The sequence below is a fragment of the Puma concolor genome, chromosome B3 (genome assembly GCF_028749965.1).
Source record: "Puma concolor isolate L17-30 chromosome B3, mPumCon1.1.hap2, whole genome shotgun sequence".
NCBI classification, from domain to species: domain Eukaryota; kingdom Metazoa; phylum Chordata; class Mammalia; order Carnivora; family Felidae; genus Puma; species Puma concolor.
In genome coordinates this window covers 37,807,284-37,834,316 of record NC_141672.1, presented here as the reverse complement: position 1 = coordinate 37,834,316, position 27,033 = coordinate 37,807,284, and the positions used below count along the sequence as shown (strand labels likewise).

At 41.1% G+C, this 27,033-nt stretch overlaps 2 protein-coding genes and 1 non-coding gene across 5 annotated transcripts in view; 1 reads left to right on the top strand and 2 right to left on the bottom strand.

Annotated features, from left to right (window-relative positions):
• LOC147579909 (uncharacterized) overlaps positions 1-15,592 on the bottom strand; it is a 49,761-nt gene extending 34,169 nt beyond the window's left edge. The window contains exon 1 of one of the 3 annotated variants that reach the window (XM_086709552.1): positions 15,520-15,592. In XM_086709552.1, coding sequence (XP_086565678.1) covers positions 15,520-15,528 — 9 coding nt within the window. In that variant the 5' untranslated portion in view covers positions 15,529-15,592. Of the gene's footprint in view, positions 1-8,343; positions 8,537-15,519 lie in introns of those variants that run through there. The other 2 variants (XM_086709553.1, XM_086709554.1) reach the window with 2 other exon arrangements.
• Positions 9,951-10,157, bottom strand: LOC112856761 (small nucleolar RNA U3). Its single transcript, XR_003223288.1, has one exon. It is a non-coding gene; the product is annotated as a small nucleolar RNA U3 (small nucleolar RNA).
• Positions 15,593-15,648: 56 nt separating the features above from the next.
• MTHFD1 (methylenetetrahydrofolate dehydrogenase, cyclohydrolase and formyltetrahydrofolate synthetase 1) overlaps positions 15,649-27,033 on the top strand; it is a 62,474-nt gene continuing 51,089 nt past the window's right edge. Inside the window, exon 1 of the mRNA XM_086709546.1 lies at positions 15,649-15,815. Within this exon, the coding sequence (XP_086565672.1) occupies positions 15,775-15,815 (41 nt within the window). The 5' untranslated portion in view covers positions 15,649-15,774. The remainder of the gene's footprint in view (positions 15,816-27,033) is intronic.

Genomic DNA, 27,033 nt, shown 5'->3' with positions numbered 1-27,033 from the left:
TTAATAAAAAAATAAGAGGGGCACCTGGGTGGCTCAGTCGGTTGGGCAGCCGACTTCGGCTCAGGTCATGATCTCGCGGCCCGTGAGTTCGAGCCCCGCGTCGGGCTCTGTGCTGACAGCTCAGAGCCTGGAGCCTGTTTCAGATTCTGTGTCTCCCTCTCTCTGACCCTCCCCCATTCATGCTCTGTCTCTCTCTGTCTCCAAAATAAATAAACGTTAAAAAAAACCTTTTTTTTAAAAAAAATAAGAGGACTGCGGTGGCTAAGTCACTTGAGCATCCAGCTCTTGATTTTGGCTCAGGTCATGGTCCCAGGGTTGTGGGATTGAGCCCCACATCAGGCACCACTCTGAGAAAAAGAAAGATAGAAGGGAAGAAAGAAAGAAAGAAAGAAAGAAAGAAAGAAAGAAAGAAAGAAAGAAAGAAAGAAAGAAAGAAAGAAAAGGGAATTTGGAAAATATAAATAAGTCACAGGATCACAAAGAATAAATGTCATGGAAAAAACAACCAAATAAGATTTCTAGAAATTAAATGTATAATTTTAATTTAAAAATGGAATGGACATGTTAAAAAACAGATTAGGCCTAGTTGAAGAATAAACGGATCTATAGGAAGGAACAAGAGGACAGCATACAGGAAACAATAAATGGTAAATATAAAAGAGAGTTCAAAGGCACAGAAACAACATGAAGTGGTCTATCATATGTCTGTTTGGAGTTCAAGAAGTTTATAATTTAAAGAACAGGAAGAGGCATTATTTAAAAACATAATGTCTGAGAATTTTACAGAATTGTTGAAAGATATCTAAGTGGTCTAGCAGATCCCAAGAAGAGTAAATAAAAAGAATTCCTTACCTACACACTCATAATGAAATTGCAGAACATCAAAGAAATATCTAAAAAGCAGATAATTAGAAAGGACAGGTAGTTACAAAGAAATAGCTGTTGGACTGGGGAGTGACTTCTCAACAATAATACAGAAGATTGAAAACTGCAAAATGATAGCTAAGAAAAATTTCCACCAATTCTAAGAGACACAACTTGTCAAGTCTCTGCAACTGGGATGCATCTAAAGTTGGTGCCATTTCATATAGTAGGTAGTTTAGGTGGCAACATTTTTAAACTTTATAATAGTGCATAAAATAGTAGCAATTCTTCAAATCAAGGATATATTGTAACTGGCAGCTATAAGTCTATACTGAATGAAATTATGTTTTAATAGGGGGGTAGAATAAAGACATTTTAGAGAAACAAAAACTGAATTTACCAATATGCCCTCATTTAAGAAAATTCTAAAGGATAGATTTCACATAGAAAATTAACTTACAAAGTCTAAAATACAAGCAAGAATAGTAAAAAAATAATAGTAAATATGTGGATATATTTAAATAAGCATGAAGTAATTTTAAAAATAGGATTTAGGGGATTGAAAATAAAGAATAGAACCAATGCAGGACAAAAAAATGCATATACATGGATAGGAGAAAAATAGTTTAAAGCAGTATAAAATCTTCAGATTTCTCAGGAGTTAACAAAGATTTCAGTTAGCTTTGTTAAGTATATAATGTAATATAGTTAATATAATTACTAAAACTGTAGTCATATAACTTTTAAACTAGTAGAAAAGGATGGGGTGCCTGGGTGGCTCAGTCAGTTAAGCAACCGACTTCAGCTCAGGTCATGATCTCACACTCCACGAGTTCAAGCCCCGTGTCAGGCTCAGTGCTGACAGCTCAGAGCCTGGAGCCTGCTTCGGATTCTGTGTCTCCCTCTCTCTCTCCTGCTCATGCTCTGTCTCTCTCTGTCTCAAAAATAAGTAAAAACATTAAAAAAAATTTTTAAACTGGTAGAAAAGGAAAAAATGGAATGAAAAAATAAATGCAACAAAACAAAAACATAATCAGTTTTTGGCACAAGAAGAGGAAGGAAAAGGAAACAGAAATATAATGGGACAAGAGAGTATGCATAATGTGGGGTGTCTGGGTGGCTCAGTCAGTTAAGTGTCTGACTTCGGCTCAGGTCATGATCTCATAGTTCTTGAGTTCGTGCCTCATGATGTGCTCTGTGCTGACAGCTCAGAGTCTGCTTCAGCTCCTCTGCCTCTCTCTCTGCTCCTCTCCGCCTTGCACCCTCTCTCTCTCAAACATAAATAAACATTGAAAAAAAAAAAAAGAATATGCATAATGTAATGACAGATATACATCCAAATAGTCAGTAATATCTATAAATGTAAATGAACTAATCCTTCTAGTTAAAAGCAAAGATTATCGACATTAGTTGAAGCAAAAAACTGAAAAACCATATGACAGCTAAGAGTTTAATAGGTAAATAATAGGTAAATAGTTTATTTCATACAATAAAATACTGCATAATGATGGAAATTAATTTTTCATTTATTATTTTTTTATTTTAGAGAGAGAGAGCACACACAAATGGGGGAGAGGGGCAGAGAAAGACAGAGAGAATCTTTTGTTTAAAGTTTATTTATTTTGAGAGATAGAGAAAAGAGAGAGAGAGAACCAGCAGGGGAGGGGCAGAGAAAGAGGGAGACAGAGGATACAAAGTAAGTTCTGAGCTGTCGGCACAGAGCCCAACATGGGGCTTAAACTCACAAACCTTGACATCATGACCTGAGCTATAAAGTCTGATGTTTAACTGACTGGAGCCACCCAGGTGCCCCAAGAAAGAGAGAATCTCTTTGATGCAGGGCTGGATCCCATGACCCTGGGATCATGACCTGAGCTAAAATCAAAAGTCAGGTGCTCAACTGATTGAGCCACCCAGACACCCCAAAATTATTAATAACTGTAGTAATTATTAATAACTGCATCAACACAAAGCAAAAGAAGTAACAAAAGAAAGCAGTATAATTCAATTCAAATCAACTTTCAAAACCGATAAAAATATGGATTAGGGATACATGTATGGGTGATTAACTAGGAAAAGAAACAAGGAATGACAGATGCAAAATTCAAAACATCTACTACTTTGAGGTTTAGGTGGGAGGAAAGGGATTTAGTTAGGAAGGGGCACACAGGAAGCGGATAAGGCAATGTTCTGTGAAACTAGGGAGTAAGTTCATAGGTATTTGTTTCGTTATCTAATCTGTGTGTATACATTTTGTAATTTTCTAAGCATGACGTATTTTTGAAAATAAATCCATACACAAAACAAAGCCACGTATTTTTAAAAGATGTGTATATATATTCAAAGGCATATATCAAATATATTAGATTGAAATGGGATACAAATGGAGATTATGGGGAAAAAAGTAAAGCACAACCTTACACAGAAAGATGACAATATACCATGAACTAACATGAGTAACTTGACAGCATACCCGAGATCCAAAATGAGAGTAAACTGATTAAAATGTGCTAGCTATCTTATTTAGTACATTTCAATCTCCCATCCAAGTACTAACCAGGCCCGACCCTGCTTAGCTTCCGAGATCAGACGAGATCGGGCGCGTTCAGGGTGGTATGGCCGTAGACTAGTACATTTCAATCTCACTAAGATTTATTTTTTTTTAAACAAGGAATATTTCTTTTTATTCCCTCTTTTTTTTTTTAGTTTTTTTTTTTTTTTTAGATCCTTATTTATTTTTGAGACAGAGCATGAGCAGGGAAGGGGCAGAGAGAAAGACACACAGAATCCGAAGCAGGTTCCAGGCTCTGACTTGTCAGCACAGAGCCCGACGCATGGCCCAACTCACAAACCGTGAAATCATGACCTGAGCTGAAGTCAGACACTTAACCAACGGAGCTACCCAGGTGTCCCAGTCTTTTTATTCCCTTTTAAGACTAAAGCTAATATAGTTAGCTTTCAGGATTTAAGAAAGTCATGTACAAAAAATAAGCATTATTTTTCCTTGCAGTATCACTGAGACTTAAAACACCAATAATAAAAATAAAAATAATAACTATTATTTCCAGTTAGGCTTTTGGTTCATAAAAATAAGCAATATACAACCTACAATTTATTTTTTGTATACAGTTCTTTCAAATACAGTTTGAAAACTTTTTATTTCATAGTTTAAAAGATATGGATAAGGAGGCATGCCGTAAAAGAATACGCAACTGCGGCTTGTATATATACAGAAATTAAAATATATAAAAAATGTGATATATTAATTTGTAATGAAATTCTATGCAGCAGTTAACGTTCACAGACTAAACTAATGTGAATCAAAAAGAACAACTTTCAAAAACATAAGATTGAGTGCAAATAGCATGGCAGAAAGTTATGTCTAGAATACCATTTATGTAATTTTTTAAATGCCCAAAACATTAAAAGCCTTCATATATATGCAAGAACATAAAGATTATATATACACTTAGTTCACAAGAGTTCTCTCCCAAAATGAAAAAAAAAAAAAAAAAAGGCCCAAGATGGCCAAATAACACTTTCACAGAGGTTTGTAATAGCAGCTGCCTGGGGCACCTGAGTGGCTCTGTCCACTGAGTGTCCAACTCTTGGTATCAGGTGGGGTCATGATCTCACATTTCCCCTAACTGGGCTCTGTGCTGACAGTGCAGAGCCTGCTTAGGCTTCTCTCCCCCTCTCAATCTCTGCCCCTCCCCCCACCTCAAAATAAATAGTTAAAAAAAAAAAATAGCAGCTTCCCTAACACCTCCATATCTCACCACCCCAGACCGTGGGGGTGCTCACCCCACTTCAGTCTAGTATCCAAGATACCTAATGCTCAACAGCAGAAACTCCAAGGCCTGCCCCAGTGCTAGGAATGGCAAAGATTCTTACTGGTTGATGTCTGATCTTGTTAAATTTTTTATATCATCCGTCCCAAGAGCTGGGGATGGGATCAAAAGTTACACAATGGTCGTCAACTGTTACCAGTCAAGTTTGATCTCTTTTAAAAGAAGAAGTGAAGCAAACCGGGGGGGGGGGGGGGGGGGACAGGGGTGGGGGGTCAAATATAAATCTGTGCAATGGGTACGTGTGTATATACATGTATATGTAACATTTCTTTATCCATTCATCCACAACTTATTTTTACTGTAAAACATTTCTTCTCCTAGCAAAGCAACTAAGCTTGTGATTCTCATTTAACCCCAATATGGAGAGTAGGAAATAAGCTACACTAGTCTGCATTTTCTTTTTTTTTTTTCAACGTTTATTTATCCCTGGGACAGAGAGAGACAGAGCATGAACGGGGGAGGGGCAGAGAGAGAGGGAGACACAGAATCGGAAACAGGCTCCAGGCTCTGAGCCATCAGCCCAGAGCCCGACGCGGGGCTCGAACTCCCGGACCGCGAGATCGTGACCTGGCTGAAGTCGGACACTTAACCGACTGCGCCACCCAGGCGCCCCATAGTCTGCATTTTCATCCCAAGCTCAGACTTCATCCCGGAAGAGCTGTATGCTAAAGACAAGGTGGATCTTTCTAGTGATCTTAAAAACATCAATGGAAGGGACATCAACTGATCCAAGAGGATATGTAACCTTCAGAAAGATTCTCATTAGGGTCTAGCCCTAATAAAACAAGGCTATAAACCAAGGAGGTAATATGGTGCATGTGGAGGGAATATGGTAAAAGGTAACAGGACTCAAGACTACTTAGTTCTGCCCCCAAATCACTGTGGCCTCTCCAGTGCTGTTTCCTAATTTGGAAAATGATAGAGTTGGATCAAATTAATTCAGAGGCCCGTTAGAGTCTATTTTTATATTGTTTTGGGATTATTGGGCCTCAGTGAAATGTCAGAACCACCAAAAAGGCAAATATAAACAAAATCCACTTTGAGGTTCCATTAGATTTAGTTGCTCCACTGTTCCTTATTCTAGAGTCAAGCCGGGAATCAAAAGAAATGAGAGTTCATTTGACCTCACATCTTAGATCAGTCACTAGCAAAGACATAAAAGGGTGCTCGCACAGGCAGGTGGGCAAACAGAACTGGACTTTCCTTTCTCCTGGCCCTCAACTGTGCAGGAGTTGTTGTACCTTTGTCTTCTAAGAAAAGGGCAAAAAAATAAATGCCAGCGTACAACTCACCACTGGGCTATTTTTCTGAGATGTGTGAGCTGATAGATGCTTGGCTTTTGATGGCTTAGCCTCGTGGAGCCCTTTGCTTCGGCCAGTAGCAAGGCTTCCTGGATCTGAGTGGCTGAAAAACTGGAGAGGGCCTGACATGTTGGAGATAAAAGAAGCATGAAACAGATCTAGTAATGGTGATCCAAGGTGCTTCCAAGGAGAGTCTGCATAGAGCAGTCAGGAATTGCTGCTGAGGTATGCCCAGCATCTATAACAATGTCTTTAGGAAGGTTCCACTTCAGATCCACACACCTTAGCCAGACTTGAGAAGGAGATGCCTGCTGAACCTGTTGCTGGGAGACAAGGCAGATCTACCTTCTAAAGATCAAATCATGGTTTAAATTGTAACTGGTGGAAACAGCCTGCTAACGTATATATATGTGCTCATATCATATTTAAATGCTACTTATGAATCATATCTATGGAAATAAGACTTGCAAATAGCCTTCATTTTCAGTTTCTCTATCTATCAGGATCCCTAACTATATCCCTCTGGATTCAGCCAAAAGATAAAAAGTCTAACATGAGTTCATAATGTAGCATCTGATAACTCAGAGTGCTCTTTTTGCCCCAGCAGAATGTAACTTTACACTATAATTTTCATAAATTCAATTTCCCAAGAACTTCAGTACTGCCTTAAATCCATATTCCCTACTCAGTTCAACTTCATATATTATCTTTCTTTTCTAACGTTAAAGTAAAGGCAAGAGTGGAAAGCCATCTTCCAAATTAATGTTCACATTTTATTAGACAATAAGAGATTTCTTTATTAAGAAAAGGAGATTTCTTTTTTAAGATCAGGGGATGTATGAGGGAAGGGGAGGAGAAAGCCACATTTAGAAAAACTGAAGGCCAGAGGGCTGCATGTAAGTGGGGTATGTGTTTCTTTGGCTGGTTGGTATCTCCCAGGAAATTAAACTTTCCTAGATTAAAGGCATTTTCACAGAGAAAAAAAAAAATTCAAGATGTGTGACTTGAATAACATGGAACAGAAAGCATGAAGGCCTGATTTTATTCACTAACCCTGAAATCCATTTTGAAATTCCTGTATTATTTCATTCTTTTGATATTTAAGGCAATTACTAAAGTACAAATATCTCTGAGGCACCTGGCTGGCTCAGTGGGTGCAGCATGTGACTTGATCTCAGAGTTGTGAGTTTAAGCCCCATGTTGGGTGTAGAGATTACTTAATAAAATCTTAAAAAATAAATAAAGTGCAAATATCTCTAATGAGACTTTAGTGTTTTCCTCATTCTTATCATTTAATACCTACAATCATTACTACATTCCTTTTCTAAGAACCAAAGAAGAGAATTGAAAAACAACTCAAGTTTTGGTGAATGAAAAGGGAGAATAAATAGCTCCTAAATTCTGGAACAAAAATGATAGTGGAGACAAACGTCTCTGTAAGAAATCTAGGGGCACCTGGGTGGCTTAGTCAGTTGAGCATCTGACTTCGGCTCAGATCATGATCTCACGGCTCATGAGTTCAAGCCCCATGACGGGCTCTGTGCTGACAGCTCAGAGCATGGAGCCTGCTTCAGATTCTATTCCGCGTCTCTCTTTGCCCCTCCCCTGCTCATGCACTGTCTCTCTCTCTCAAATATAAATATAAAATTTTTTTAAAGAATTCTATCCTTTACTTTTATTTCCTTACATTTTATGAAAATTATGCTCTATTAAAAACAAAGTTACTTAATGAGTTTCATTCATATTGCTTCTAAAAACCTGGCTATATTATTATGTGGACCAAACTATACCTCCAAAAGCATGAACATATAAATTCTTCAATATCAGTTCAAATACCACCTCAGTCCCCAATTCCTGCAAGGTAAGGGTAATCTCTTTCTCTAACTCTTGTAGTGTATGATCTACACCTTCCTTTCAACTGTTAACTCATTCAATGTTGGATTATGTAAAAATATTATCTCTCCTACTGCATTAAAGGTCCCTAAGAGCAGGATCTATTTCTGGTTTATCTCTATCATCTCAAGGGTAGGCACAAAAAATACACATTGAACAACTAAAGAACCCAACAGAAAAAAAAATTCCTTAATACAAAGTTAACTCATATGGGTAATAGTACTGTTTTCCCAAGCTAACCTTATATAATAAAAATGTATTAGGAGACTACACAAAATAGAGCAATATGACAGAATTCTTCTGTGACGAGAGGTTCCTAGATGACTATTCTGTTTTTCTATTCATTTAAAAGATGTATCAATACTTCAAATGAGGAAAGATACAGTATGCTACACTTCACTATGCTTCAGAATGTAAAAACCATACATTTTTACCATATCAAACACAAGAGAAAAGTCCGAATTTAAGTTCAATTCCCAGAAGAAACTTGAATTGTCCAAGGTGAGTGGCAGCCTGGCACGATTTGCCAGTAGAATGTTTGCACAACAAAGAAGCTGTTTCTAGGTGAACGCATCACAGAACTCCAAGGAAGGGAAAAGTCCTTCCAAAGGGATGCAGTAAGGTAGCCCATGACTATTTCCCTAATTAATGACGTGAAAGCACAAAGCGATTTTCTTTTTTTTTCTTTTTTTTTCAATATATGAAATTTATTGTCAAATTGGTTTCCATACAACACCCAGTGCTCATCCCAAAAGGTGACCTCCTCAATACCCATCACCCACCCTCCCCTCCTTTCCACCCCCCATCAACCCTCAGTTTGTTCTCAGTTTTTAAGAGTCTCTTATGCTTTGGCTCTCTCCCACTCTAACCTCTTTTTTTTTTTTTTTTTCCCTTCCCCTCCTCCATGGATTTCTGTTGAGTTTCTCAGGATCCACATAAGAGTGAAACCATATGGTATCTGTCTTTCTCTGTATGGCTTATTTCACTTAGCATCACACTCTCCAGTTCCATCCACGTTGCTACAAAAGGCCACATTTCATTCTTTCTCATTGCCATGTAGTACTCCATTGTGTATATAAACCACAATTTCTTTATCCATTCATCCGTTGATGGGCATTTAGGCTCTTTCCATAATTTGGCTATTGTTGAGAGCGCTGCTATAAACATTGGGGTACAAGCGCCCCTATGCATCAGTACTCCTGTATCCCTTGGGGAAATTCCTAGCAGTGCTATTGCTGGGTCATAGAGTAGGTCTATTTTTAATTTTTTGAGGAACTTCCACACTGCTTTCCAGAGTGGCTGCACCAATTTGCATTCCCACCAACAGTGCAAGAGGGTTCCCATTTCTCCACATCCTCGCCAGCATCTATAGTCTCCTGATTTGTTCATTTTGGCCACTCTGACTGGCGTGAGGTGTTATCTGAGTGTGGTTTTGATTTGTATTTCCCTGATGAGGAGCGACGTTGAGCATCTTTTCGTGTGCCTGTTGGCCATCCGGATGTCTTCTTTAGAGAAGTGTCTATTCATGTTTTCTGCCCATTTCTTCACTGGGTTATTTGTTTTTCGGGTGTGGAGTTTGGTGAGCTCTTTATAGATTTTGGATACTAGCCCTTTGTCCAATATGTCATTTGCAAATATCTTTTCCCATTCTGTTGGTTGCCTTTTAGTTTTGTTGGTTGTTTCCTTTGCTGTGCAGAAGCTTTTTATCTTCATAAGGTCCCAGTAATTCATTTTTGCTTTTAATAAAGCTATTTTCATCAAGCACTAGTAAACCTAAGAACTCTGAAGAAAGTGATTCCCCTGAAAGTAAACCTTCCAGAAAATTGGGGGTCTTTTGTGAAATTCTTGAAATAGGTGAAACTTTTGTCTCCAATACCTCATTCAGGGAAGAAGTACTTTGAGAGGAAAAAATGATTTGATTCAATCTACTATTTCTAAAGCAGATGATTTGTCTGCAAAACTGATATTCTAATTCTAAGCAAATACTTTTTTACACTAGAGAAAGTGTGTCCCTAATATGCTTTTTTCTTTTTTTTAAGAAGCCACCCAGACCACGTCCCTTTCTTCTTAATCGCTCAAAGGAGGAAAAGAACCATCACCAAGGGTAAAAAGCAGCTGTAAAAGCAACACCAAAGCCAGCTTCATACTCAGGAAAGGACACTGCACCTCCTCCCTGTAGTTGTAAGTACTCTACATGTTCAGAGAAACTTCTCTAGTAATGAACTACAGAAATGATCCCTGGGCACCTGGGTGGCTCAGGTCATGATCTCCTATTTCGTGAGTTCAAGTTCCATATTCAGCTCTCCGCTGTCAGAGCGGAGCCTGCTTCAGATCCTCTGTTCCCATCTCTTTCTGCCCCTCCCCCACTTGCGTGCACATGCTCTCAAATAAACATTAAAAAAATTAAAAAAAAAAAAAAAAAAGAAATGCTCCCTGAAAGTATAGTCTTCCTGTTATGTATTCTTGATACCAGAATCATTGGGATTATACTTTAAATGTCATCTTCTCATCTTCTTGGTTCTCAGCTCTGCCTACACATTAGAATCTCAATGAAAACTTTTAAAAAAATACTGATACCCTGATCCCACCCCAAATTCTGACTTAATTGGTCTACACTGGAGCCTATGCATAACTTTTTTTCCTCTAAAGCTACACAAGTAATTTTAGTGTTGCTTTAGGGTTGAGAATGACTGTTGTACTATCTTCATTTATAAATATTAAAAATGAGGCAGCACAAAGTGATATTCATTGGAATGAGAGTAATAGTTAATAACTAACCTTAGAAAGTAAGCAATATAATTTTCCCCTAAAACAAGGTTTTAAAAATTATATCCCTAAGCAGCAGGAATAGAAGCATGAACAAGACAGTAAATGTATTACAAAGCTTACATTCTGGTGGAAAAAGTGAACAAGTATATAAATAAGATTATTTTACATAGTGATAAGAGTTGTGAATAAAATAGGCTAATGTGACAGTTATGAGTTAAATGAGTAGGCAAGCAGCTTTTGATAGTATACTCAGAGAAGGCCTGTTTTACATATATTAACATAAATTAAATCATATTACACATTTTATTGAATAACCTGAGTTTATCATTTAACAAAATGTGAAAGCTATCTTACACATCAATATGCATCCATTACATATCTATTGCTCCTTTAACCACTCTATCCGTCCTGATGAAGATTTTTTTTACTACTGAAATCAACACTGTGAGGAACACTTTTATACATTTGTACACTTTTATACTCCAGGATAAATTCCTACAAGTGAAATTACAAGGTTAAAGAAAGTATACATTTAAGTTTCTGATAGATAGTATCAGATTGTCCTCAAAAAGGTTGGAACAAATGGAGCTTCTGCAAAAGGTTGCATTTTTTTCAAGCAACTGCCATTAAGATCATTTGAATAAAAATATTTTGTCTTTCTATTCTCTGTGAAATTATTGATTCTCAGTCTTTACCTGATCTGACCAATTTGCAATATATTTGAGTTACCTCTTTTCCCATAAAACTCTTTACCTGTCTTCTAAAGCGGTATGCCTCTGTGGTTTTCCTCATAACACACTGGACTCTGCTTTCTTAAAAAAATTGTGTTAATGTTTATTATTTATTTTTGAGAGAGACTCAGCATGAGCAGGCGAGGGTCAGAGAGAGAGGGAGACACAGAATCTGAAGCAGGCTCCAGGCTCTGAGCTGTCCCTACAGAGCCCAACACAGGGCTCGAAACAATGAATCATGAGATAATGACCTGAGCTGATGCTTAACAGACTGAGCCATCCAGGTGCCCCTGAACCTTGCTTTTCTATCTGCTCTCCAGGTTCTTCCTCATCTTCTTGAATTCTAAACACTGAAATGTCCTGGGGATCAGTTCTTGGTCCTTTCTCTATCTACACCCATTCCCTTCATGGGCTCTTATCTAATCTCATGGACTTAAATATCTATTTCATTTGGATGTCTAAGAAGTCTCTGAAAACATCTAAAACTGAATTAAAATTCAAAACCTGCTCCTGCCACAGAGCTATCTTATTTCAATTCAATATATGACAACTCCATCTTTCCAGTTGGTCGAACCAAATCCACTCTCTTACACCCCAATTTCTTCTTTTTCAACGTTTATTTATTTTTGGGACAGAGAGAGACAGAGCATGAACGGGGGAGGAGCAGAGAGAGAGGGAGACACAGAATCGGAAACAGGCTCCAGGCTCTGAGCCATCAGCCCAGAGCCTGATGCGGGGCTCGAACTCACGGACCGTGAGATCGTGACCTGGCTGAAGTCGGACGCTTAACCGACTGCGCCACCCAGGCGCCCCCCAATTTCTTCTTTTCAAACAGGTTTCTGCCCAAGTCAGATTCCCCAGAGAAGCCTTTCTTACCACATTTCTAAAACAGTACTTTCCTGCCTCTTAACCACCATTGCCCATCCTCTCAGCTTGTCTATTATTATTTTTTTATTTTTTTAAAAATTTAATGTTTATTTATTTTGAGAGTGAGGAAGTGCGAGCAGGGGAGGGGCAGAGAGAGAGAGGGAGACACAGAATCCAAAGCTGGCTCTAGGCTCTGAGCTGTCAGCACAGGGCCCGACGCAGGGCTCGAACTCACATGCCATGAGATCATGACTGAGTCGAAGTCAGATGCTCAAACGACTGAGCCACCCAGGCGCCTCTCAGCTTGTCTATTTTTAAAAAATGATATGTCAATATCTAAAATTAGAGCATATATTTCTTTAATTGGTCATTGTTTTGTTACCAGAATATTAGCTGGGGACAGGAAATTCATTGTTTCACTATGGTATCTCTAGCACCCTGAGCAGTAATTTTTTAAGTTTGTATTTATTTTTGAGAAGGAGTGAGAGAGAATCCCAAGCAGGCTCTACGCTGACATCACGGAGCCCAACGTGAGGCTCAATCCCACAAACTATGAGATCAAGACCTGAGCCGAAATCAAGAGTTGGATGCCACCCAGGCACCCCAGTATTTTTTGTTGTTAGCACAGTAGCCACTCAATAACCATTTGTTCAATGAATGAATGAATGATATAGGTCACATAAAGATATTTTTATTGAAAACCAGGTTGTTGAGGTGGAAAAGACAATATATTTAGAAACGAAGCATCAAGGTTTGGGGCCTATCCCAGGCAGAGCTATACAGCTTTGGGCAAGTTATCCTTCAAAGTCTATTTCTCCAGCTGTAAATTGGGGTTTTGCCATCTTCCTCAGCAAACAAGACAGCTGAAATAGTCAATATGTACTTGGTATTATAAGCCACAAAAGTTTCACTACCTGCAATTTACCAGGAAAATTTGCTTCAATTTTCCTCTTAATTTTACTTGTTTAGGTCAAACACAATATAAGGGTATGTGTTCAGAGGTCCTCATATTAAGATATTACATTACATCACTATATTATATATTATTTAAAAAAATTTTTTTTAATGTTTATTTATTTTTGACAGAGAGAGAGAGAGAGAGAGAGAGAGACTGAGCACGAGCGGGGGAGGGGCAGAGAGAGGAGACACAGAATCCGAAGCAGGCTCCAGGCTCCAAGCTGTCAGCACAGAGCCGGTGTGGGGCCCGAACTCACGAACGGTGAGATCATGACCTGAGCCGAAGTCGGAAGCTCAAATGACTCAGCCACCCAGGCGCCCCTATTATTATTTTTTTAAGTGGGCTCCATGGTCAGCATGGAGCCCAACACGGAGCCTGAACTCACAACCCTGAGATCATGACCTGAGCTGAGGTCAAAAGTTGGACACCCAACTGACTGAACCACCCAGGCACCCCCATATTATGTATTATTAAGTTGTACTTCTATTTTGTCTACTCGTGCAAACTTTAAGAATGGTAAAGTAAATGCAATTACTAGAAAAAAGTTCACCAAAAAAAATTTAATTCTACTGGTGGTGGTTGTACAAGTCTGTAAATCAACCAAAAATCATTCAGTTGTACACTTAAATCAGGTGAATTTTATGGCATATAAATTATATCTCAATAAAACTGTTAATAAAACAAAAAAGAGATTCTCTGACTCTCTATATAAGGCTACTGTAAAATATCCTCGGAATTTAGGAATAAGGCCAAAGTCACCTACCAAAAGCCCAAAATTAAAAAAAAAAAAAAAAAAAGAAAAAAGGTCAGAAGATGAGCTCTGCCATTAGTTGAAGCATGCCACTGTAAAAGATGTTTTATAAGAAACCCAGATATTTGGTCAATCCAAAATGACCTGAACAAAATCACTATCTCAAAGAGGTATCTGCACCCTCCTGTTCATCGAAGCATTATTTACAATAGTCAATATATGGAAACAACTTATTCCCATGGAAGAATGGATAAAGAGAATGTTATACACAATCCAACCCACCTACCCACAAGACTATTAAAAAAGGAAATCCTGCCTTTTAGGATAACGTGGACCTTGAGGGCATAGGCTAAATGAAGTAAGGGACAGAAAAATACTGATATCATTTATATGTGGATCTTAAAAAGCCTACTTCATTGGAATAGAATGGTGATTGCCAGGGGGTAGGGGAAATGGGGCGATCTAAGGGTATAAATTTACAGCGATTAAGAAGAGTAAGTTCTGGGGATCCAATGTTCAGCATGGTGACTACAACCAACAACCATCAATACTGTATTATACACTTGAAAGTTAAGGGAGTAAACCTTAAATGTTATTGTTACACACAAACTACTGTCATTATGTGAGAATGGAGATGTTAACTAACCCTCTTGTGGTAATTATTTCATAACATACACGGGGATCAAATCATTATTCTACATTTTAAGCTTACATGGATTATATGTTAATTATCTCTCGGTAAAACTGGGGGTAAAAAATAAAGGAAGTGATCCGAACAACTTAACTTTACAGCTACACCGGGATGACCACACAGTAAGAACGCAGCTAGTTTCTAGAGCTGAGCGGACAAACGCCCCATCCCGCTTCCGGAGTGGAGCCTGCGGGGAGGGAGTGTCCCCTCCTTGGGTCACTTGGCGCCTAGTTCAAGCAGCGTCCGTCCCCTCCAACCCTAGATCTTCGCGGGGGAGCTGACAAAATTTAGGCTTGCTGAGCCGACGACCCTCCTTGCTTGCACTGACCGACCCCGAGGTTACCCCGGCCGCTTGGGGACTGGCGGCGCTTCAGCTCAGAGGGGTCTCACCCAGAGCGCTTCGACCTTGGATGAGCAGGAGTCACCCGAGATTTCAAAAGGGTTACGGGCGCTATTCGGACCCTCGGACTCAGAATAGGGGTGGAAGCCCCACACCAGTCTGACAGCGCCGGTGGGCGAGAAGAAGCCGCCCCAGGCCAGCCCTGCGCCCCACCAGGTACCCCGCGCGGAGACCGGCGGAACTCTCCCGGGGAAGCCACGCGCCTTCAGCCCCCGGGGTACACCTTCCCCAGGGAGCAATTCTGCCCCAGAGACCCGCCTCACTCCCGCGCGCGCGAAACCGTTCTCCCGCGAGATCTCCCCTCCGACTCCGCCCACTGCTCCGCCCACGGAGAGCTGGCCTGGAGGCCAGACCCCTCTTCGGACAGTTCCCCGCCCCACCCGAAGGCGCAATCTGAAACTACGCCTTCCACCAGCCAATCATTCCCTCTAGTCGCTCATCACCGAGTTCATCCATCTTTCCGGGGCTTTCGGAAGTCCAAATCCCGGCTCTTCACTACAGAAGTGCCTAGGTCCTTCCGGACTGCGCATGCGCATCGACGGGGCCGAAGGGGGGGAGGGGCGGGTGGCGCAGGCGCAGTAGCATGATCTCCGGGGGTGGTCGCTAAGCACGTGGGTTGTGCTGGCCAGCGCGCCAGTGGAGCTACTGGATCCTCAGTTTTTGTGGTGTACATCGTGGGCAGCGGACTAATAAAGGCCATGGCACCGGCGGAAATCCTGAACGGGAAGGTGGTCTCCGCGTAAGCACCTGTCATTGTTGTTAGGGCATGTTGGGCTGCAGGCGAGGGTTCTGAGCAGAGTATGCAGGTCCCCATATTCCCATTTTTTTTGCTGGAGGGACACTTGTAGCGCAAGAGTAAGGCTGGCCGGGGGCGTGGGGGAGGACATAGTGTTGAACCCATCACACTTGAAGATCGATCCCCTGCAGTCGAAAAAATGGGGACTTGGGCACCGTCCGCGTTTCTAGAAGGGCTCCCTGATGGCTGGGCCGGCTGGCTATTGGATTTTGGACCAGTTTTCTTAACCCGCCCGACTGTGCTCCGCAAAATGCAGCTGCTGACGGCTCTCTGCCAGAAGAGAGTGGTTGGGACTGTCTGCAGCACCATATCAGAACTCAGAAATGCAGTTTCCTCACTTACGCTGTAATTCGGAGCTGAGGAGACAAATTAGTAAGATTAATGAGTGACAAAACGACAAGGGTACAAGACTGATTAGTGACGGAGGGACCTCTTCCAACCATCGCTTTCCCACTACACCTGAGTCATCATTTGCTAAGTGGAACCCAATAAGCTTTTGCTTTCCCTTCAATTTCATGCTCCTCTAATACCCTTGTCTGCATCCAGGCCCTAGAGTTACTTTCAAGTTTGGTTCCTGAGTCCTGACACTATTCTGTGTAGCATTTGGCCTCTGCTTGTTCTACCTATATAGGAAATGTAAATGCTTAACTGGTGGATATGATTGCCAGACTTACTCCCAAGAAGTACACCCTGCTGCTTTTTGTCTGGGAGGTGACTAGTGGGAAAATATGAGAGTAGAAGAGGAAAGGATACATTTTGTGTGACTCTCCGGGAGGTTGATCTTGGGGCCTTTGACTTCGCAGTTATTTAATAACTACCGTAGTTGGCAACAGTAATTGTCTTGTAAACCTGCCAACTCTGCGAGTAAAAAGTTTTTGAGTGTATTAGGGAGTCACTGGTAGTGAAAATCATCCTGGGGCAAAATGATTTTTCCTGGAAGGTAGAGATGGTGGACAAAGAAGGTGAGATGTACAGTAAATGGTAATGAATCTTCCACATTGGGAAAGAGAAACTCCAGACTTTTAGACTGGAAGTCACAATACATCTGAGTGCTTTTGAACATGTGGTATGCTGAATTACATTGTTTCTGCTTGACTTTGCTTTTGGTTTGCCTTCAGTCAAACCTACTCCCTTTACCAGTGGCTTTTTCTGATAAAGTCTTTTTAAAAAGACTGGTTGAAGAGATAATTTAGGCTTGCTTCTTGGCAGGCCACTGAAAATAGGTGCTTAACGGGTACGTTTTTGTTGAGTGGAGAGCAAGTTAAATATGTTTGTTAACTCCACAAAGGCAAATACATGCATTGTCTTGTTTATGTTTATGTCTATGTCCAAAACACCTAGAAACCTTTCCTTAGTAGTTAGTTATGTGGCTTTAAGCAAATTAGTTAACCTATCTATACCAGCACTTCCTCTGATGTAAAATAAAGATAATATGTAGACCATTGAGTTGTTAGGAGAAATTAAATGAGTTCTTAGCTGAAGAACATTTAGAGTTATTCCTGACACGTAATAAGTGTTCAACACATGTTAGCTGTGTTAATGATTAGAAATTAGTTGATGTATACATGGATGATTGATTCATGATCTTTTTGACAGTGATAGGTGCTTGAGATCTATTTCAGTGGTTCCCAATATTAACTCACATTGAAGTCACTGAGGAAGATTTTGTTTACTATTTCTTTTTATTTAAACATGAATACATACAGGGGTGCCCGGATGGCTCAGTCACTGAGGCTTCCAACTCTTGATTTTGGCTCAGATCATGATCTCGTGGTTTGTGAGTTTAAGCCCCTGTTGGGGTCTGTGCTGAGACCACAGAGCCTGCTTGGGATTCTCTCTCTGCCCCCCCTCCCCCTCAAAAAAAAAAACAAACAAAAACTTTAAACATTAATACATACAGTGAGTGTGCCTATCACAAGTATACAACTCAATGAATTTTTTGCAACTGAACTTAACTGAATAGCACCCAGATCAAGAAATGGCATTGACACCCAAGAAGCCCTCCCTTCCTAAACCTCCGGTCACCATCCCCAACAAAAGTCATCATTTTTTTTTTTAATTTTTTTTTTCAACGTTTATTTATTTTTTTTGGGACAGAGAGAGACAGAGCATGAACAGGGAGGGGCAGAGAGAGAGGGAGACACAGAATCGGAAACAGGCTCCAGGCTCTGAGCCATCAGCCCAGAGCCCGACGCGGGGCTCGAACTCACGGACCGCGAGATCGTGACCTGGCTGAAGTCGGACGCTTAACCGACTGCGCCACCCAGGCGCCCCAAAAGTCATCATTTTTAAGAAATATTTGTTTTTGAGAGGAGAGGAGGGGCAGGGAGAGAGGGATACACAGAATCTGAATCAGGCTCCAGGCTCCGAGCTGTCAGCACAGAGCCCAATGTGGGGCTCGAACTCATGAACCTTCAGATCTCGAGCCAAAGTTGGACACTCAACCAACTGAGCCACCCAGGTGCCTCAATGGTAGTCATTCACCTGACTTCTAACAGTGTAGATTAATGTTGCCCGTTTTTGAACTTTATATAAATGACATTGTATGGCATAAAGACTTCTGGGTCTGGCTTCTTTCAATGAACATTGTGTTTCTGAGATTATTTCATATTGCATGTAGTTGTAGTTCATTTACTCTCATTGCTGTATTGTATTCTACTATATGAATATGCTACTATTTACTCATCCAGTAAATAGGACACTTAGGTTTCTAGTTTTGGTGATTAAGAGTTATGAGCATTCTTTTGCATGTCTTTTGATGGAACATATGCATATTTCTGTTGGTTACATATTTAAGAGGATTGTAGAGTAGTAGGACAAATATGTGTAATTGTATTTAGTAGAAATTGCCAGTCTTTTCCAAGATAGTTTTGCCAATGAGTCTCATAGGGTACTTTTGAAACATATCAATGCCTGGTGCCCACACCAGACTGATTTCATTTGAATTGGCTAGCAATAAGCCACTGGATTCAAATATTCTCTAAATCTTTTAAAAGCTCATTTCTATGATTCTAATGCATCTTGAAACTGAGAACCACTTATTTAAAACCTTACATATAGATCCAGTTCTCATCATTGAAGTATGGCAGCGATTTGGCTATAAGGATTGAAAGCATTCTCTGGAAAAGACTGTTCCAGGTACTGGAGGGGTCCCCTCTACCCAGCCTGCTCAGAGCTGACATAGCTAACTTTTTACATTGCCCTGTGGTAGAGCAGTCAGTTCCTAACACAGTTCTTACAGGAGCATTAAGACCAAGGTCTCCTTGTCCTTACAGAAGATCTGTCTTTCATATGCTAATAAAATGGTTCAGGGACTGCCATACCTTGCCACCTTGACCTTCATGGAGCTTGTAGTACTCACAGTTCCTCAGAGAGAGGGAGCCTTGGCAGGGGGAACAGCCTTCCTGGCTCATGGGGATCTTGCAATTCCCCAGCAATTTGTACTCAGGCTACAACAGGTTTCTGACTTGGCTGCTGGCTCAGTGGGAATCTGAAGAACAAGGTTCAGCTTGAGTAGGCTGGATTGCAGGCGGAGGCTCTGGGCAGGGTATCCCCACCTGTCGTCTTTTACTGGGTCAGGGACACCCTTGAGAGGAAAGGTAAGTGAACTTCTTACATTGCAACCAGGGATCCTGGAGTCCAAGGAAAGGGTCCCTCATTCCCCAAGTTTCAGATCAGCTTTCTTGGTTGCCAGCAACTGTTGGGTCTCTCTGGGGATAAATTTGCAAGCCTTCAAGGGCTCTGGGCAGTTTCTTCCCTGATACAGTGTTTGGAATGTAAAATCCCTTCCTTGGGGGGAGAAAGAGTGGAACAGGCCATGAGTTCTACAGTCAGAATTTCTCCAAAATCCAGTCCACTCGATCCATCCCATCCTGCAGCTGAGGCAATAATAGTTGAGGCTAGAAAGTGATGCGATTTGGCCAAAGGTTAATGGCAGAGGTTCAGTTGGAACCAAGTCTCGTTCACCCAGCACATGGCATTTTCCATGCTATCAGGCACTTATAACTTTGCTGAAAGGAATTTCGTAAACTAATCTTTGTCTTATTTAACAGCAGTCTCTCATTGTTGTGCTTCCCACTGCTGAGAAGACCATCCTTGACTTTTGTTTACTTTTATTGTTTATTTTATTATTTATTTTATTATTATTTTTTATCATTTATTATTTTATTATTCCTTTATACCTTCCTGGAAGCCAGGACTAGACAAAGTTCATCATTTCCAGATTCCATCTCTGCCTGTTCTACCCTGTGGGAAATCTGGATCTAGTTGCCAAATTGTCTCCCTTTGGGAGGAACACCCCATTTCTCCCTTAAGGGGAGTTTGAAGGCTGCAGTCCAAGTCTGACAGTTGGGAGAGATCTGAGGGTCAGAGACAAGTGTGTGTCGTTTTTGGGTACTTATTGACTTATTCAACAAATATCTCTGTGCCTCCCGTATGCAAGCACTCTTCAGGACCAAGAGATGATGGCAGTAAGCAAAATAGCTCAAATCCCTGTTTCTGGAGTTTGTATTGATAGGTAGAGATACACAATAAAGTAGGTACAAAAATGTGAGGTGGTGAGATGTGCCAAAGGGAAAACCAGAGCAAGGGAGAGGGACAGAGATTCCTGCCACATGGGGGGACTGTAATTTTAAATATTGGAATTAAGCTCATACTATTGTAAAAGTGACTTTGGGGCAAATACTTGAAGGCTGTGGGGCCATGAGCCTACCGATGTTATGGGGAAGAGGGTTCCTGACCAAAAGCAAGCCTGTGCCACGGACCTTTGACCTCATTCTTTATTAAATGACTGCCTTAGGGTCAACAGTGAGGGCCCCAGAGAAGCTGACTAAGCATAACTGGGTGAAGTACACTATCTTTGGCGGTGACCCACCACCTTGGCTTAGAAGAGGTGTCCTTAAAGAGACAAAGGGATGGAAATTAGATGGAGGAACCGCCCTGATTTGTGTGGTGCCTAAATGGGGTATCTCCTGATCAGATGGGGGCCCTAAATGCGGGGCAACAATCAGGTGGAAGCCTGTGGGGACGAGGGAGGTCAAAGAATTCACCTGAGGCAGAACAAAGGAGGTACAAGTTTATTGAATATGCAGCGAGGGAGAGGAGAGGCTGTCTGCTTGGAGGCAGTGGAAAGAGGCAGCTTTTCAGGAGGGAAAATGAGAGGTTTGGTGACATATGGAATTTTCCCTTTTTTGGTAACTGGCTGGTTGTAAGCAGCCCATTGGTCGGTTAGGGCCTCTGGATATTTCAGGGTGGGTCGCCTGATGGGCCTGTCTGTGTTCAGCCTGGTGGTCACTGTGGCCCTTTCTGCATTCCTTTGCTCAAGCCTGCTTGCCTAAAAGTGGCCTCCACAATTTGGTTTTTAGGCTAGAAATTACAATTCTTACCTGTGTGTGCTTTTCAAAGTGAGACTTGCTGGATTTTGTGTGATTTGTTTGCTTTTCCTTCTTCTGTTTGATATACCTGAGCCCACTCCCTCCATTGGTGGCATTTTTCTTGGTCAGGTCTTCTTTCTGCAAAGACTGGTTGTGAAGAGACAGGCAGCTTGCTACTTGTCAGGCACTGAGAGAAGGTGCTCTTAGTTTTTCTGGGTTGAGCAGAGCAAGTTGGATAAGTTTGTATGCTCCCTGTGGGCGGAATCCCCAGATCTAGACATAGCGCTGCTCCCTCTGGGGAGCACGGGTAACTTAATTTACCTCTTTGTGCCTTAGTTTCCTCATCTGCATGTTGCGGATAGTGATGGCACATAATTCATAAGGTTGTTGAAATTAAATGAGTCATTCATTACTTTGAAAGCATTTGGAGCAGTTCCTGGCCCATGGTAGGTTTTAATGAATTGGTGCTTTGTAGTTAGTATCTGTTGAATAAATAAGTGGTGTCTGTGTTTATCCAGGCTGTGTCTTTGGTAGCTGCCTTATAACCTTGAACCTTAAAATTAGAATTTGTCCTACTGATCAAATATAAAAATGGAACCGTGCTATACATTTAGCTCCAGGGCTAGAAAAATTATTTCTGTGAAAAGAATTTGCCCACCACAGAGAAGGGCTGCTAAATGTTGATAAGCTTTTCATTTTGTCCTGTAGATAAAATACCTGTAGACCTTTTGTGCTTAAAAAGATTTGCCTGTAATGAGATCCAAAGTGCAGGCCTTTCAGAAGTTACACGGAACCTCGAATGCCCAAGCTGGCTTGACTCTGGGAGCCTTGCAGGGGAGTGGGATCTTCTGCAAGGTTGTAACTAGGCCGCCTATCTAGGCTACTGGAGTATTGTTGTAAGCGGACCCTGGCAGAGACGAGCTGGCAGCCAACTACTGTGGCCATGGCTCCAGCGAAAATCCTGAGGATGTGGCCCAAGAATAAGTGTCTGTCCTCATCCATCACGAAGGTTGGCACCAGGCAGTTTGGGATTTGGACAGTGGGGCTTTGAGTAGGGGTGTGTGGTCCCTTGTGTATCCCTCAGGAAGAAGGAATATCAGGTTAGCCTAGCATGGAGTAGGATCCCTGGAGCAGAGGGAAAAGGCACCCTCTCCTTCCATGGACCCTGGTAGGGGCTGAGCAGGGTAGAAAGACCAGGGCAAGTTAGTGAGCCTCGCTTTCCTCTCTTTTCCTCTTCTGTACTGTGGGGGTGGCTGTAGCAATCATTTATACCCTGGGGTTGCAGAGAGGATTAAAAGGGTGTGTAATGTAAGGCTCTCAGAACCACAGAGCTACTGTGGTTACAACTGTATCCACTGAGGTCTGATCCATAGTGTTGAAAGTTCCCAGCACCCCTGCACTGTGCAGTTAGCTCCCCTTGATACTTTCCTATAAGGTATCTCCTGGCACTGTCCCTCCGTGAGCTTGAAGGAGTGGGTGGCGGATGGTGCCACAGTCAGGATTCCTCAGCCACCCTGGCCACCTCACCCTCCATTTTGCAGTTTCTGAAGCTTTGGCCAGAATGATTAACTTGACCAAGACTTACAAGGCTGGGGGGGTGGGGGGTGGGGGGAAGAGTTATAAGGCTGATGGCAGGGACTCCACAGTGTATTTTTCTTCCTAGCCAAGGGCTTGTTACTTGCTTGCCAAAAGAAATTGCAAACTTGTATCCTCCTGTTAGGAGATGAAAGGACAAATTAAATCAGTTTGGAAGGCTCCCAGACTGCTCTTCAGAAAGTCATTTTCAAGGTTGGAGACAAGTCAAACCTTCTTGCTTTGTTAGCTAAGTTTTTCTTTTCACCCTTGATAAGAAGTTCTTCCCCTAGAGCCTGGGCTGGAGAGGTATAGCTTTGTGTTACTGGTGTTTGAGGAGTACCAGGAAAGAGGGAGTATTTCTGTAAAAGGTTTTGCTAGAGCCTAAAAGGAACTTATCTTCAGTGACCTAACGTGATAAATGATCTTTCGTTTTGGTTCCAAGTACTAGTCCTTGTAAGCAGCCTCCTAAAATTTTATTTATTTATTTATTTATTTATTTATTTATTTATTCATTCATTCACTCATTCATTCACTCATTCATTTATAATTTACTTAAAAATTTTTATGTTTATTTATATTTGAGGGGTGGGGAGAGAGACAGAGACAGAATCTGAAGCCGACTCCAGGCTCTGAGCTGTCAGTAAGCAGAGAGCCTGATGTGGGCCTTGAACTCCTGAGCTGTGAGATCATGACCTGCGCTGAAGTCGGCCGCTCAGTGGACTGAGCCACCCAGTATCCCCAAGCAGCCTTTTAGATGTAAGCCCTTTTTACCCAAGTTTTTCCTTTAGCTTTCCATAAAAGCAGAAAGCTTAGGTCTTTGTGAGGCTTTTCTCAGATAGAGCTCTTGGCCTGCTCTTCCTCTCCAACCAGAGGCCCCCAGTCTTCCACCTTCTTTCCACATTCTGCTTGGATGATGATCCAAAGACCTCTTGGACTTGGGCCCAAAAGCAGCTCTGATGGCCAGATGTGTGGTTAATGGGGAGACTAACTCTGCGTGTTGGGCTCTTGCTTACAGAGCCTCATACGTGGGGCCATCCTGTGATGTCTCATAACTCTTGTTACCAACTGACAGTTACAAAATGGTGGCCTAGCGGCCAGATGTAGTTATACATTTTGTTGGGCTTACAGAGTTATTTTTAAAAATTGGATTGCTTTCCAGCACATTTCTGTGTATAATTATACCCCAAAATTTGGAATCCTGACTTTTTGAGAGGAAAGGGAAAGCTTAGCAATGCTGTGCTCTCTATTCTTAATGTCACCAAGTTTGTTGGATCAGGGTAAAAGCTTCCCCCTCTCCCCTGTGAGGGGGAAGGGTGGTGGGACCACATTGTTTAGCAATCCTACCACACTTGGTTGTGTCCACCTGGACTTGGCAGTGTTTTCCACTTTGTGACCTTTTTCTAATGCACCTTTTTTCTGTCTGTCTCTCTCTCTAATGCACATTTAATCCACTTTTAAAATTGTACATTTCAGGAAGCTTTTCTTGACCAGTTCAACCTGGTTTCCCAGCTCCATGTGTTCTCTCTAGATCAGTGGTTCTCAAATGCGGCCAGTTTGCCCTTTTCTCCACCCCAAGGCACATTTAGTCAGGGCACATTTGGATGTGTCTGGAGACATTTTTGGTTGTCGGTTGGGGACTTGTCATCTATGCTGGTGGCATCAAGAGGTAGAAGCCAGGGATGTTCCAGAGCATCCTACAGTGCACAGAAGAGGCCCCTCCAACGAATAATTACCTGGCCCAAATGTCAGTAGTGCCGAGATTGATAAACCCTGATCTAGAAACTTAAGGAAAGTAGTTATTGTATCATTGTGTATATGGATTAATGATACCCTGTATACTCACTGAGAATTAGAAGATTCACTAGAATTTTACGCCATTAGCTGTTTTCACGTCCTGAATGTCAGGCACTTTACCTTCCTTAGGTCTTGGAGAGATTGGATGGAAGAATTTTACATTAGAAATTTTTATTGGAGCATGAAATGGATTCACATTAAGTTTTCAAATATATATTTGAGGTGTCTGTCAAGTTTAGTGTATATTTGCATTAATTATAATAATTCTTATATTAAATATTTTATTCTTCAACATAATGAAGGAAAGTACTGATACTAGTTGATCTGTATACTGATACAGTATAGCTGTTGCTATTATACCATGTATCAGTGAAAACAATCAGGTGTTTTTTAAATGCTTATTTTTTTATTTTGAGAGAGAAAGAGAGAGAGAAAATCCCAAGCAGGCTCCAGAGCCTGGCACGGGGCTCAGTCTCATGACCTGAGCTGATATCAAGTTTGACAATTAACTAACTGAGCCACCCCAGGACAACCCTCCCCACCTCCCTCCCCCTTTCTTTTTTAATAATTGAAACAGTTCTAACAAGAAGGTAATTTAGACTTTTAATTTAACTTAACTAGGAATTTGAAATATATGTATTTCTTGGAACACTAGGTGGCCTCACAATCACAATTGTTTTTTACAAGAAACTACGTGTTTTTGTTTTTGTTTTTGTTTTTTAATTTGAAGTATTTATTTTTAGCAGCATAACATTGTATGGACAAATGAGATAAAACAACAAATGAACAACATGAAAACAATGCAAATAAAATATGTGTGTTGTTTTGCACAGTTAAAACCTTACAACAATAATTTACTCCTTGGGAAGTTGGGCAAAAGAAATTTGTGTCCTTTAGAAAAGCCCTACATACTGAATGAAGATGAATGTCCTTCCTTTTTCTCTGATCGGTTACTAAAGGTATATTCTGTTCACCTTTGAGAATCACTTGGGAATTACTCTAAGCTTGTGTTGTATTTCAGTGTTTGTTGACTGAGGCAGCTTTATTTTCATCATGTAGATTTCTCAGCCAGGTGGTTAAATACCCTTTACTGCCTCCTTTTTCTACCTATAGCTTCTGTTGAAATGGCCCTGTTGGGTTATATTTTAGCAATGCTTTTGTCTCTGTCATAAAATGTCCAAAATTTGAAAATGAGCCAACATTTTATATCATAAAGAATGAGTTGTAATTTGTACTGGGCTTTTCCAGGAGTAATTGTACAACTTTGGCAAAAGAAATCTGGGTGACTATTTACGGGTATTATCTGACTGGGACTCTCTGGGGGTAATGTGATTCTATAGGGACATGCATCTTTGACTTATTGATTAGACTCTTTAACAACTGTATGTGGCAGAAGTTAAGTTGGAGAAAATAGTAATGCACATGACGCTTATCTATAAAGATTTAAACAAATTTTGACAGGTTGAAATATAAATGATTAAAAAAAAATTTTTTTGAATGTTTATTTTTGAGAGAGACAGAGCGCGAGCAGGGGATGGACAGAGAGAGAGACACACACAGAATCCGAAGCAGGCTCCAGGCTCTGAGCTGTCAGCACGGAGCCCAACACGGGGCTTGAACCCACGAACTGCGAGATCATGACTGAGGCAAAGTCAGCTGCTTAACTGACTGAGCCACCCGGGTGTCCTGAAATATAAATGATTTCTACCTTGCTTTTCACCCCTTAGACAAAAAGATACGTCCAGACATTGCATTTTATTGGCCAATAGCAATGCTTCTCAACTTTGGGTACTATTAACATTTGGGCTAGTAATTGTTTGCATTGCATTGTAGGATATTTAGTTGCATCCCTGGCCTCTACCCACTAGATGCCAGTAGCAACTTAGTTAAAACTGCATCTGTGTCTGTATCTAATCGGCTATGATTATTTTACTAGTATCAGTTTAACAGGACCAGAGGCTTTAATGGTTTACTGCCACTTTGTCCTACCACATTCACCTGCACTTTAGTACTGATTTCTCCTCCACTGAGATTGAGATGTATCTTCCCTTAGGTTTTAGAGAATGTTCATGCAGGATGGTGAGACTCTGGCATATGGAGGTCTACCTTCCAGGCATCAGGGGTGTTCTCCAAGTGCCTATTTCTGCCTCACTTTTCCCTGAATCTTTATTAGCAGTGTAACCTCATGGGCCATGGCTGGAAATCAAGGCATCTGCAACTCAAGAAAGTTTCTGTTGATTTAGCGGGTGTCAGTGTTTCAGAAGGTGTTCTGTGATGTGGCATTTTAGCTTTCTGGAAGTAATGAACTATGAAAACTAAAGAGTTTCCCAGCATTTAACTCCTCATAGCTCTCTGACCCTAAAATAAAGGTAGATGAGGGAGAGAGTGTTAACTTTTCTCTCCATGTCTTTTATAGTTTC